Source organism: Electrophorus electricus, chromosome 2 (genome assembly GCF_041902795.1).
Source record: "Electrophorus electricus isolate QZ-2024a chromosome 2, ASM4190279v1, whole genome shotgun sequence".
Lineage (NCBI taxonomy): Eukaryota > Metazoa > Chordata > Actinopteri > Gymnotiformes > Gymnotidae > Electrophorus > Electrophorus electricus.
Genome location: NC_137498.1, coordinates 7,632,091 through 7,644,864, shown reverse-complemented (window position 1 = coordinate 7,644,864; position 12,774 = coordinate 7,632,091). Strand labels below are relative to the sequence as shown.

Genomic DNA, 12,774 nt, shown 5'->3' with positions numbered 1-12,774 from the left:
GTTTACCTGATTAAATGATCAATGTTTATTTTGATCAGCATGTAGTCTAGAGCTTTTCCTGTCTGATCTGTCTAATATTTGCTAAGCTACACATTCAGTTTGGCCCTCTGATCACTTTAAGTGCAGGAGTGAAATGATGTGTCCAAACAGTGCTGAGGGGGATCACTGTGTAGCACTACTTCTTACTGCAGGATCACTTTACTGAGGATGGGGACTGAACACTGGCAGCTCAGGAGGAAGTGATCACACTAGAAATACACTGTTTCATTGTTAGATTTAGTCTGGATGTGAAAGAGAAAGAAGTGGAGGAATAATTTATTTTGCACTTGAACACACTTCCCCTCTACTGTGGATATTAGTGTGTGGAGAATTTCAGTGGAGTTCTACTGAGAGAGTTGTAGAGTTCCAGGTCATAGTTGTGTGGTGGTTTCACTAGACAGACTGTAGTCTGGGGTGGTTTTCAGTGTTCAGTACACTGTAGTTTTGTAGAGTGTATAAGATGTGTAGCAGCGTTACTGCTGTAGCTGTGTGTAGTGTGTTGTGGAATGCAACTGTGTTTTTATCTACAGATGTGTTTTTACTTTCTTTTTGGAAATGATGTGCAGACGAAGTCCTGTGAAGCGTTTGAGGTTCTTCCTTATTGTACTGCTGAATGATTCGAAGCTTTGGAGCATTGAAAGCTGGTGACAAAACAGCGACACCTGGTGGTTTTCAGAAATTATAGCAGGCATCGATTCAAAACTGCGCAGCACTATAAACAATACAACACTGCACCGCCTTCATATTTCATTAAAAAAAAAGATGATCAGTAATGATGTTTAGTAATTATATTCTACAATAATTAGTTTAAAATCATTGTTTCCCTTTTTATGTGAAAACATAATACAAAACTGTACTGGGAGACAACAGGTTGATGTAATGAAACATTTACCCTCCCTTTTGGGTTCTATAATTTGCACATTTCCAATTTTTTAGTAAAAAGATAAAGCTTCCAAGTTATAGGACAGTGCCAAATTTATGAAGCAGTCTCAACCTCATCCTGTGTATCTGTGATGTTTGAAACTTCAAACAAGATTAGTCACATGTTATTAGTAACTTTAGTGGTAATGTTAGTGGTAGTAATTTAGTGGGAGGGGAGAGGGAGAGAAGGAAGGAGGGAGAGAGTGGAGAGGGAGAATGAGTGAGTGAGTGAGTGAGTGAGAGGGAGGCAAAGACAATCTATAATCAATATAATCAGACATTTACATCTTATAACTTGATGGTCATGCATACATCATACTAACATCTATTGGGAAATCTCTTAGTGATTTCCAGTACCATCATCATTTGGCTGGTACCATCACTACCATCAGGTGACTGGACCTGGAGCAATTAAGTATGTCATATATAATAATTAAGTATGTCATATATAATAATAATAATGGAGTATGTCATATATAATAATAATAATGGAGTATGTCATATGTAATGACAGCCATTTTACATGTACATGTGCAGCCATGTTTAATAGTGAAGGCCTTTATCCTGTGTGTTTCTGCAGGCTGCATGTTGGTAGGGAATCTGAGGACAGACGTCATCACTGCATACACAGGAGACTCAGTACTGCTGCCCTGCTCCTGTACTGACCCACACGCCAAACCTGAGCGTTTCACCTGGAGGAAACGCAACACAAGAAGACAAACATGGGATGTGATCCCCAGTGAGAGTGAACAGTACAGAAACAGAGTTCAGCTGGGTACTGCTCACTCTCCAGGAAATCTCTTTCTACTCATATCACACCTGACTGAAGAGGATGAGGGAGAATACTGGTGTTATTTTAACCAGTGGAACTATAAAGCCATCAGACTCACCATTAAAGGTAAAACACTGTATTTGATCCAAATCTAACTGCAAATGATAAATCCAGCTTTAAGGTTTTCTTAGGTATCCACACTAGCAAAGTCTTGGTTGTCTGAGTTACTTGTAGACTTTCTGCTGTCATATTTGTTGTTGTTCTGTCATCTGTGCACATTGCCAGTAACGTTTAGTTCAGTGATGGTCAAATACTCCTTTAATTGTAACAAATATCTTGGGCAGTTCAAGTAAGAATGTCTCAGGTTTTTAACACACATGCTTCTTTGATTTGGTTTTTCTGTTCCGACCCCTCGTTTGGTTTTTCTGTCACTGTTTTCATCTTTGCCTAGTTTGCATTCGTTACTCTTTGTATAAATATCCCTTGTTTTATCATCTTGGTTGTGGGTATCTGAATGTGCGCTCTCTCGTCCTCCCGTGAGTTTATTGTTGTTTGGTAATGTTATTAGCCTGCTCGTTATTCTAGTGTTTACTGTTTAACTTTCTTCTTGGTAATGATGTGCAGACGAAGTCCTGTGAAGCGTTTGAGGTTCTTCCTTATTGTACTGCTGAATGATTCGAAGCATTGGAGCATTGAAAGCTGGTGACAAAACAGCGACACCTGGTGGTTTTCAGAAATTATAGCAGGCATCGATTCAAAACTGCGCAGCACTATAAACAATACAACACTGCACCGCCTTCATATTTCATTAAAAAAAAAGATGATCAGTAATGATGTTTAGTAATTATATTCTACAATAATTAGTTTAAAATCATTGTTTCGCTTTTTATGTGAAAACATAATACAAAACTGTACTGGGAGACAACAGGTTGATGTAATGAAACATTTACCCTCCCTTTTGGGTTCTATAATTTGCACATTTCCAATTTTTTAGTAAAAAGATAAAGCTTCCAAGTTATAGGACAGTGCCAAACTTATGAAGCAGTCTGAACCTCATCCTGTGTATCTGTGATGTTTGAAGCTTCAAAGAAGATTAGTCACATGTTATTAGTAACTTTAGTGGTAATGTTAGTGGTAATAACTTTAGTGGGAAGGGAGAGGGAGAGAAGGAAGGAGGGAGTGAGTGAGTGAGTGAGTGAGTGAGAGGGAGGCAAAGACAATCTATAATCAATATAATCAGACATTTACATCTTATAACTTGATGGTCATGCATCCATCATACCAACATCTATTGGGAAATCTCTTAGTGATTTCCAGTACCATCATCATTTGGCTGGTACCATCAGTACCATCAGGTGACTGGACCTGGAGCAATTAATTATGTCATATATAATAATTAAGTATGTCATATATAATAATAATGGAGTATGTCATATATAATAATAATGGAGCATGTCATATGTAATAACAGCCATTTTACATGTACATGTGCAGCCATGTTTAATAGTGAAGGCCTTTATCCTGTGTGTTTCTGCAGGCTGCATGTTGGTAGGGAATCTGAGGACAGACGTCATCACTGCATACACAGGAGACTCAGTACTGCTGCCCTGCTCCTGTACTGACCCACACGCCAAACCTGAGCGTTTCACCTGGAGGAAACGCAACACAAGAAGACAAACATGGGATGTGATCCCCAGTGAGAGTGAACAGTACAGAAACAGAGTTCAGCTGGGTACTGCTCACTCTCCAGGAAATCTCTTTCTACTCATATCACACCTGACTGAAGAGGATGAGGGAGAATACTGGTGTTATTTTAACCAGTGGAACTATAAAGCCATCAGACTCACCATTAAAGGTAAAACACTGTATTTGATCCAAATCTAACTGCAAATGATAAATCCAGCTTTAAGGTTTTCTTAGGTATCCACACTAGCAAAGTCTTGGTTGTCTGAGTTACTTGTAGACTTTCTGCTGTCATATTTGTTGTTGTTCTGTCATCTGTGCACATTGCCAGTAACGTTTAGTTCAGTGATGGTCAAATACTCCTTTAATTGTAACAAATATCTTGGGCAGTTCAAGTAAGAATGTCTCAGGTTTTTAACACACATGCTTCTTTGATTTGGTTTTTCTGTTCCGACCCCTCGTTTGGTTTTTCTGTCACTGTTTTCATCTTTGCCTAGTTTGCATTCGTTACTCTTTGTATAAATATCCCTTGTTTTATCATCTTGGTTGTGGGTATCTGAATGTGCGCTCTCTCGTCCTCCCGTGAGTTTATTGTTGTTTGGTAATGTTATTAGCCTGCTCGTTATTCTAGTGTTTACTGTTTAACTTTCTTCTTGGTAATGATGTGCAGACGAAGTCCTGTGAAGCGTTTGAGGTTCTTCCTTATTGTACTGCTGAATGATTCGAAGCATTGGAGCATTGAAAGCTGGTGACAAAACAGCGACACCTGGTGGTTTTCAGAAATTATAGCAGGCATCGATTCAAAACTGCGCAGCACTATAAACAATACAACACTGCACCGCCTTCATATTTCATTAAAAAAAAAGATGATCAGTAATGATGTTTAGTAATTATATTCTACAATAATTAGTTTAAAATCATTGTTTCGCTTTTTATGTGAAAACATAATACAAAACTGTACTGGGAGACAACAGGTTGATGTAATGAAACATTTACCCTCCCTTTTGGGTTCTATAATTTGCACATTTCCAATTTTTTAGTAAAAAGATAAAGCTTCCAAGTTATAGGACAGTGCCAAATTTATGAAGCAGTCTGAACCTCATCCTGTGTATCTGTGATGTTTGAAGCTTCAAAGAAGATTAGTCACATGTTATTAGTAACTTTAGTGGTAATGTTAGTGGTAATAACTTTAGTGGGAAGGGAGAGGGAGAGAAGGAAGGAGGGAATGAGTGAGTGAGTGAGTGAGAGGGAGGCAAAGACAATCTATAATCAATATAATCAGACATTTACATCTTATAACTTGATGGTCATGCATCCATCATACCAACATCTATTGGGAAATCTCTTAGTGATTTCCAGTACCATCATCATTTGGCTGGTACCATCAGTACCATCAGGTGACTGGACCTGGAGCAATTAATTATGTCATATATAATAATTAAGTATGTCATATATAATAATAATGGAGTATGTCATATGTAATAACAGCCATTTTACATGTACATGTGCAGCCATGTTTAATAGTGAAGGCCTTTATCCTGTGTGTTTCTGCAGGCTGCATGTTGGTAGGGAATCTGAGGACAGACGTCATCACTGCATACACAGGAGACTCAGTACTGCTGCCCTGCTCCTGTACTGACCCACACGCCAAACCTGAGAGTTTCACCTGGCAGAAATACAACACAAGAAAACAAACATGGGACATGATCACCAGTGAGAGTGAACAGTACAGAAACAGAGTTCAGCTGGGTACTGCTCACTCTCCAGGAAATCTCTCTCTACTCATATCACACCTGACTGAAGAGGATGAGGGAGAATACTGGTGTTATTTTAACCAGTGGAACTATAAAGCCATCAGACTCACCATTAAAGGTAAAACACTGTATTTGATCCAAATCTAACTGCAAATGATAAATCCAGCTTTAAGGTTTTCTTAGGTATCCACACTAGCAAAGTCTTGGTTGTCTGAGTTACTTGTAGACTTTCTGCTGTAATATTTGTTGTTGTGCTGTCATCTGTGCACATTACCAGTAACGTTTAGTTCAGTGATGGTCAAATACTCCTTTAATTGTAACAAATATCTTGGGCAGTTCAAGTAAGAATGTCTCAGGTTTTTAACACACATGCTTCTTTGTTTTGGTTTTTCTGTTCCGACCCCTCGTTTGGTTTTTCTGTCACTGTTTTCATCTTTGTCTAGTTTGCATTCGTTAATCTTTGTATAAATATCCCTTGTTTTATCATCTTGGTTGTGGGTATCTGAATGTGCGCTCTCGTCCTCCTGTGAGTTTATTGTTGTTTGGTAACGTTATTAGCCTGCTCGTTATTCTAGTGTTTACTGTTTAACTTTCTTCTTGGTAATGATGTGCAGACGAAGTCCTGTGAAGCGTTTGAGGTTCTTCCTTATTGTACTGCTGAAGGATTCGAAGCATTGGAGCATTGAAAGCTGGTGACAAAACAGCGACACCTGGTGCTTTTCAGAAATTATAGCAGCCATAGATTCAAAACTGCGCAGCATTATAAACAATACAACACTCCACCGCCTTCATATGTCATAAAAAAAATGGATGATCAGTAATGATGTTTAGTAATTAAATTCTGAAATAATTTGTTTAAAATCATTGTTTCCCTTTTATGTAAAAACAACAGGTTGGCGTTATGAAACGTTTACTCGCACTTTTGACTTCTATAATTAGCACATTTCCAATTTGTTTTAATAAAAAGATAAAGCTTCCAAGTTATAGGACACTGCCAAACTTATGAAACAGTCTCACCCTCATCCTGTGCTTCAGTGACATCTGAAGCTTCGACCATCGTTAGTCACGTGTTGTTAGTAACTTTAGTGGTAATATTAATGGTAATATTAACTTTAGTGGTAATAGTAAATGATACAAGTTTCGGTACACTGTGTGATACGAGCTTTGATGCCTTAGTATTAAATGTTACATCACAATTTTATTGTTTCTGCACAGTTCCTGTATCGTTTTTCTCCCTTTTTGGTGTTCCATTTAGTCAGTGTTTAGTTTGCATCATTTGGTTAATTTTGCCATTGTGTCCACCTGTTTTGCAAATTAGGAACTTTCATTTACACATGTGCATCAAGTCCTGTCTGCCTCTGCGTTACATTATCGTTCTGAAAACTGCACAGTGTGCAGATCATTAATGTAGGTGGACCAGCTGGATCAAAATCACTAATGTGTTCTTATTTTAGATTTTTGATTTGAAACATCTAAAATAAGAGGCAAGGCTTTGCTATGACAAGTTGTCAGTGTTGATGTCAGTTTGACATTACAAGTGACATATTTGGAGCTTCTGTTACTGTAATTATTTACCCATCCCACTTACAAACAGCCAACATCAGCAATGCAGGCAAAGGTTTAATGCACATAAAACTACAAAATGTATCTGATTCCAAATTATGCCAGTAATTATAATTTATATTAAGAAGAGAATGCTCTACTGCATTGTCTAGCATGTGTTATGAGAATATGCATCACGACCTTTCTAAAATTCCTCAGTCTTAATACATCCTGCTTTGTCAGCGGTTCTGTTAGCCTAACATAGGATTTGATCTACTAAACTTACAGTGCAGAGATTGGATACTTTACAGGAAACTGGTGTCAGCACTCTAAATATATAGAAAAATATAGCTTGCTCTTCACTCAGCCTCAATCCACCAGTGCAGAGAATTTTGAGTACACCTTTGGATTTCCCCTCTCTTAATAAATTATCAAGTGATTAACATCATCTGCGAGTGTCTGGACTCCATCAGTCTCATTACAAATACAACACGGAGAGCCGAGCTTCATGAGTTCAATGTAGCAAAGAGTTAATTAGCATAACAGAAGAGAACTAGATACAAAATAGAATAGAATAGATATTATAATGAAACCAATTAGAATAAAATAGATATAATGAAACCAATTAGAATAATATAGATATTATAATGAAACTCTGTAAATAAGTTACAGAAATGTGGCACAGAAAATACTTCCTAAATGTTACCTAAGTGCCAGATGGATTGAGAGAAAGACAACATGGACATTAAAGAAGGTGAAGTGGGTGGCCAGGCCAGGAACAGTAGAGCATGTCTGCTGGGGCATCCAGGCAGAAAAAAGAGAGAGAGAAGGAGAGACAGAAATAGAATGTGACTGAGAGAGAGCATGACAGAGAGAGAGAGAGAGAGAGAGGGAGAGAGAGCACAAGCCCAAGGGAGAGATTTCTCCAAATGTACGTCTTCAGTCCACCAACTCTGCTCCAGCTCCACTCTCAGCTCTGCTCCAGCATTCACTCCTTATGGTTCAGAATTTCTTTAGTCTGATCTTGATTGATCAACAGCAGAGTTTGTCCAACACTGACTAATCAAAGAGTGACCACATACGAGCAGCATCCCTGTCATAGCACATCCAAGAGGAACCCACAGCTGGTAGAGTGATTTACTGTCCTGAATAACAATTGAAGAATAACAATATCTCTGCAAGAGACCACAGATGACCACAACAGTTGGGGCAAACAAGAACAAGACTTCTTAGTTGAGAGTTTGGCGTACACATATAAATATGTTATGATTTTCTTGGTTGAAATGACATAGTATGCCATGACAAATGACGTTGTAGCTCAGTCTCTCTCAGTGTACACATATCTCAGTTACCTGTATGAGGGCATTATGGAATTTGTAGTTCATGAAGCATTTATGTACAAAGTCTTGTAAATTAGTTCTTTTTTTAGCTTAATTTTGTAGCTGGTTGGTTTGAGGCTTTAAATTAGAATTTTCTGGAATGTCTATGGAAATACCAATATGCTTCCAGATCCAAGACTGTTGAATAAATGTGTGATCACTCCCTATGACATATGCTGCCTGCTAAGGCATCTTATTTAGGTTCAATTTAAAGGCAGCGTTAGACACTAAATCTGCAATATAAATAATCTTTCACACCGAACACGAGAAAAATCTGCCGGGTGAAAAACCTCATTCACTTGAAGAGGCAAGAGCTTTATTTGCTTCTTTCTGAAAAAAAAAAGAAGCTGCTATTATTATACTAATTATTAAAACAATGTCACAAGTAGTGTTAGCTGTTTTCTGAAGGATTACGTTCCCCAAAATTACACAATACCAAGACAGCCCATAATCTTCTCATTTTGCTCCACATTTTGTTCTGCCAGTGAAAGATATCCAGCCAGCAGTGTTTCAGTGGTCAGACACTGATCATGACTGGAGTTGGAGGATGGTTAACACTAACTGTGTAATAGACCAGATGGGCTAGAACCACTGACTCTACAAATACAAGATTTTTCTCAACCATTCATATTTATCAAATGTGATGGAGCATAAACTATTGCATAAAGAGAGAGAGAAGGAGGGAAGCAGAGAGAGAGAGAAGGAGAGAGGGAGAGAGAGAAAGAAAAAAAAAGAAGAGCAGAGAGAAGAGTCTCCTCTCACAGCTGGTGCTGACACTGAGTTCATTAACACACACTAACACTAACACATCAGGACCAGTCTGAAGTACAAACAATCAGACCAAACCAAATTATTACACTTCACAAACTAAACTACATCACCCACTGGAACACAAACACAAGCACAAAGCAAAATGCAACGTTAACTGGCCCTAAAATGTCAGTACACTGTAGCAGACGACCTGTACACAATGACTGACATTAAACACAGAACCACGTTGACAAATTGCAGACTCAGAGAACACAGCCTGGCCGTCCAGACCAGCCGATATAAATGTCATGGCTGCCCAGAGAACAGAGACTCTGTCAGCAATGTAAATATGACACTGTAGAGACAGAGCTGCACTTCCTCACTGAATGTGAAAAATTCATCCAAATACGGCAAATTTACTTTACAAAATTTGAGATGATCCACCCCAACTTTAAGTGTCTGTCTAACACTGACAAACTGCCCATCCTACTGGGTGAAAAGAAGGAAAGCAGCGCTTTAGCTGGGTGATGCATATCTGCCTGCCATAAGATGAGGGACAGTGATTAACCCACCCAAACACACACACACACACACACACACACACACACACACACACACACACACACACACAAACAGACTATATTACCCAGTTTATAAAAGTTACCTAACCATTTATTATTATTAACTATTTATTATTTTCCATCCTTATTATTTATTTATTTCTCTTTCTTTTCACTCTTCCGTTTTACTTCTTCCAATTATTATTATTTCAGACCAATTACAGTTTCTCTTCAAGTTCTTTATCATAACAGAATTCTTAATTTCCATAATTGCAAAGGTTGTAATGTGTAATGTTCATGTTATAACGCTGCTTTGGCAATACTACAAAACTATAATTGTATAAGGTCATGCCAGTAAAGCTTACTGAACTGAAATGCACTGAGAGAGAGAGAGAGAGAGAGACAGAGAAAGAGAGAGAGAGAGAGAGCGAGCCCTGCAGTTTCAGACGTCTCCAAATGGTTATAAGACATTCAGTCCATCAACTACCAATGGCGGTAACACGCATTGGTTTAACGAGTGTGGGGCAGGATGCAAGCGTGAGTTAGCCTGGTTTGATGTGTTTTGTTTTTTTGTTTTTAAATGAAAATGAAAGCACACATGAACTTACTGTGCTAATGTTGCATACAGAAGGTAATACAAGCGATTCAGGCAAAATAACTGACATTAGTGGTTGTACTGGATTGGGCTTTATAGGGTAAATAATGAGGGTGAGACTAGACCCAGGTGACGGGGGTAAGTGAAAGGGGACACACAGGACCCCTGTGTGAGGGCATGAACCACACAAAGCATGTGGAGGAACAAAAACAAACAAAGGAGCACATGGGGAGGAGGATGGTGGTGAGAGATGTTACAGTAGCACCCACACCCTCCTTAACACGGGGCTCCTGTGTGATGGTGGTGAGGGGTGTTACAGTAGCACCCACACCCCCTTTAACACGGGGCTCCTGTGTGATGGTGGTGAGGGGTGTTACGGTAGCACCCAAACCCCCCGTAACACGGGGCTCCTGTGTGATGGTGGTGAGGGGTGTTACGGTAGCACCCACACCCCCCCTTAACACGGGGCTCCTGTGTGATGGTGGTGAGAGGTGTTACGGTAGCACCCACACCCCCCTTAACACGGGGCTCCTGTGTGATGGTGGTGAGGGGTGTTACGGTAGCACCCACACCCTCCTTAACACGGGGCTCCTGTGTGATGGTGGTGAGGGGTGTTACAGTAGCACCCACACCCTCCTTAACACGGGGCTCCTGACGTGCATAACAGTTGACAAGGGAGCCCGAGCCCGGCGTCACACAGCAGGGTCTGGAGAACCTGGACAAGGACAGGTGGGAAAGGAGGAAAAAAAGGGGAAAGTCCATCGGGTGAGGGGTGGAAACAGGACTTTGTACCACAACCAGAGACCTGACAGCAGGCTGGACAGGAGAGGACTGGGTTCTAGCTTGGGCAGTGGGATGGACGGGAGCCCGGCTGAGAGTAGGAGCACGGGATACGGGATAACAGGAACCGAACCACAGCTGGGATTGGGACAGTTACAAAGATATGAATGGGAACAGACAAAGGCAGACACTGGGACTGGTAGGGTAACAATGAAAAGTCGTGTCAGTCTCTCTCAGAGAGAGAGAGAGAGAGAGAGAGAGAGAGAGAGAGAGAGAGAGACAGAGAGACAGACAGACAGACAGACAGACAGACACACACACACACACACACACACACACACACACACACACTCTGCTCAGGTGAAGACTAATCCACTCCATGAGGACTTGACCCAGCAGTCCCTGTTTCATTCACTCACAGAAAATGACTGAAGCACACACTGCACCTACAGAACCTGTAACCTCACACTTAGCCATCCTATTAACCACCAGTAACATGGCGAACCGAAGACTTTTGCTTTTACAAACTGTACATACATCAGTTTTGTAGTACAAAATATAAATGTAAACATGTAAAACGTATGAAAGCACAGAACCTTCAGTACTTTCAACTCATCATATTTTCTATTCTTGCAGAGGCCCCACATTCATTCTGTTCATCAACTACCACTGAATTTAAGATGCATTTGTTTAATAACATTCTCCCATCAACTCCATAAAAATGATTCCCCACTATATACTACTACTACGAATACTACTACTATTAATAATAATAGTAGTAAACGACATTTAGTTTAACATTTAGTTTAAGAGGGAGTGTTTGGAAGAGTAAACAGTTCACAGCTGTGCTAAATAAATGTATTCTGCTGCTGTGTAAGACTGGGGTCAGTGTTTGTTGTGTTGTTACAGTCTCTCCTCAGACTCTGCCCTACATCCCCTTTGCTTTGGTCACTGTGATCTTCCTCCACATTATCGTGGCTGTGGTTTATTACACCAAAAGAAATAAAGGTAAAAATCTCATTAGCAAGCTGTTATAATCAGATTGTTTTCTCATTGTGTCCATTAACATCCATTTTACCATGTGCAGAGTCAGATCCTGAATGAACTGAGTTGTTCTTGTTCATGTGACCTGCTTCAGTGTCAGAAATGAGCAGAGTTCACTATAACACTGATGGTGGAGATGGAACAGCTAGTCTGCAGTAGAGAAGAAAACCAAGAGAAATCAACAGACCAGCTACAGACCTACACACCTGTTTAACAGACCTGCCGCACACATCTGATCAGCGTTAAGTGGAAATGAAATCTGCGTTGTGGTTCGGTCCGGTAGAGAGGAACCGGTGCTAATTACTTGCTAATTGCTAATTAGATACTAGCATAAAGTAGGACTTGTAGGGGCAGGACAATCTAGAACTAAATTCTGACTCCAACAAGCATCATTTTTGCTTGTCTGTAAAAAATGTATTGCGTCTGTAAAAAATGTATTGCGTTTTATTATTACATTATCATATTTTTCCCAAAGAATATTTTTTTCTGCATTTTATGTGTGTATTTCTATTGAAGGATTTTTTGATATTTGAATTTTAAATAGCAGCATATTTTTTTCTGTTCTTAATCATGCCTTTTAAAGTCAAATGCCAAACTGTTGGCTGTACGCATCACTTCCACTGTGTATCTATTGTTGTTTCATAAATAAAGAGCCAAAGCAGGACAGAGAGTTGTGGTTTCTGTTTACACCCACTGATAACCACACACATCATGAAGATGTGTGTGGTGCAGTTTGACAGCAGAATGTGTGTAGAGTGCAGTTCACTGACAGCAGTTGGATATGCCACTATCTGTTGGACATCACTATCTGTGATGTGTCTATCTGGGGGGGAATTGGCTGGTGCACACACACACACACACACACACACACACACACACACACACACACACACACACACACACACACACATAAAAAAACATATGCACCCACGCCCATGCACATTCATACAAACAA

The 12,774-nt window shown here is 39.7% G+C and overlaps 1 protein-coding gene across 2 annotated transcripts; it reads left to right on the top strand.

Moving 5' to 3' along the window:
• The first annotated feature begins 4,969 nt into the window (after nt 1-4,969).
• On the top strand, nt 4,970-12,473 carry LOC145647482 (uncharacterized). Of its 2 annotated transcripts, none has more exons than XM_081695469.1 (2): nt 4,970-11,783; nt 11,914-12,473. In XM_081695469.1, the coding sequence occupies exon 1, from the start codon at nt 10,173-10,175 to the stop codon at nt 11,205-11,207; it is 1,035 nt and encodes a 344-aa protein (XP_081551595.1). In that variant the 5' UTR covers nt 4,970-10,172; the 3' UTR covers nt 11,208-11,783; nt 11,914-12,473. The 2 variants fall into 2 exon arrangements, with proteins under 2 accessions (XP_081551595.1, XP_081551596.1); XM_081695470.1 differs by having other exon boundaries at nt 11,863-12,473.
• Nucleotides 12,474-12,774: the final 301 nt, after the last annotated feature.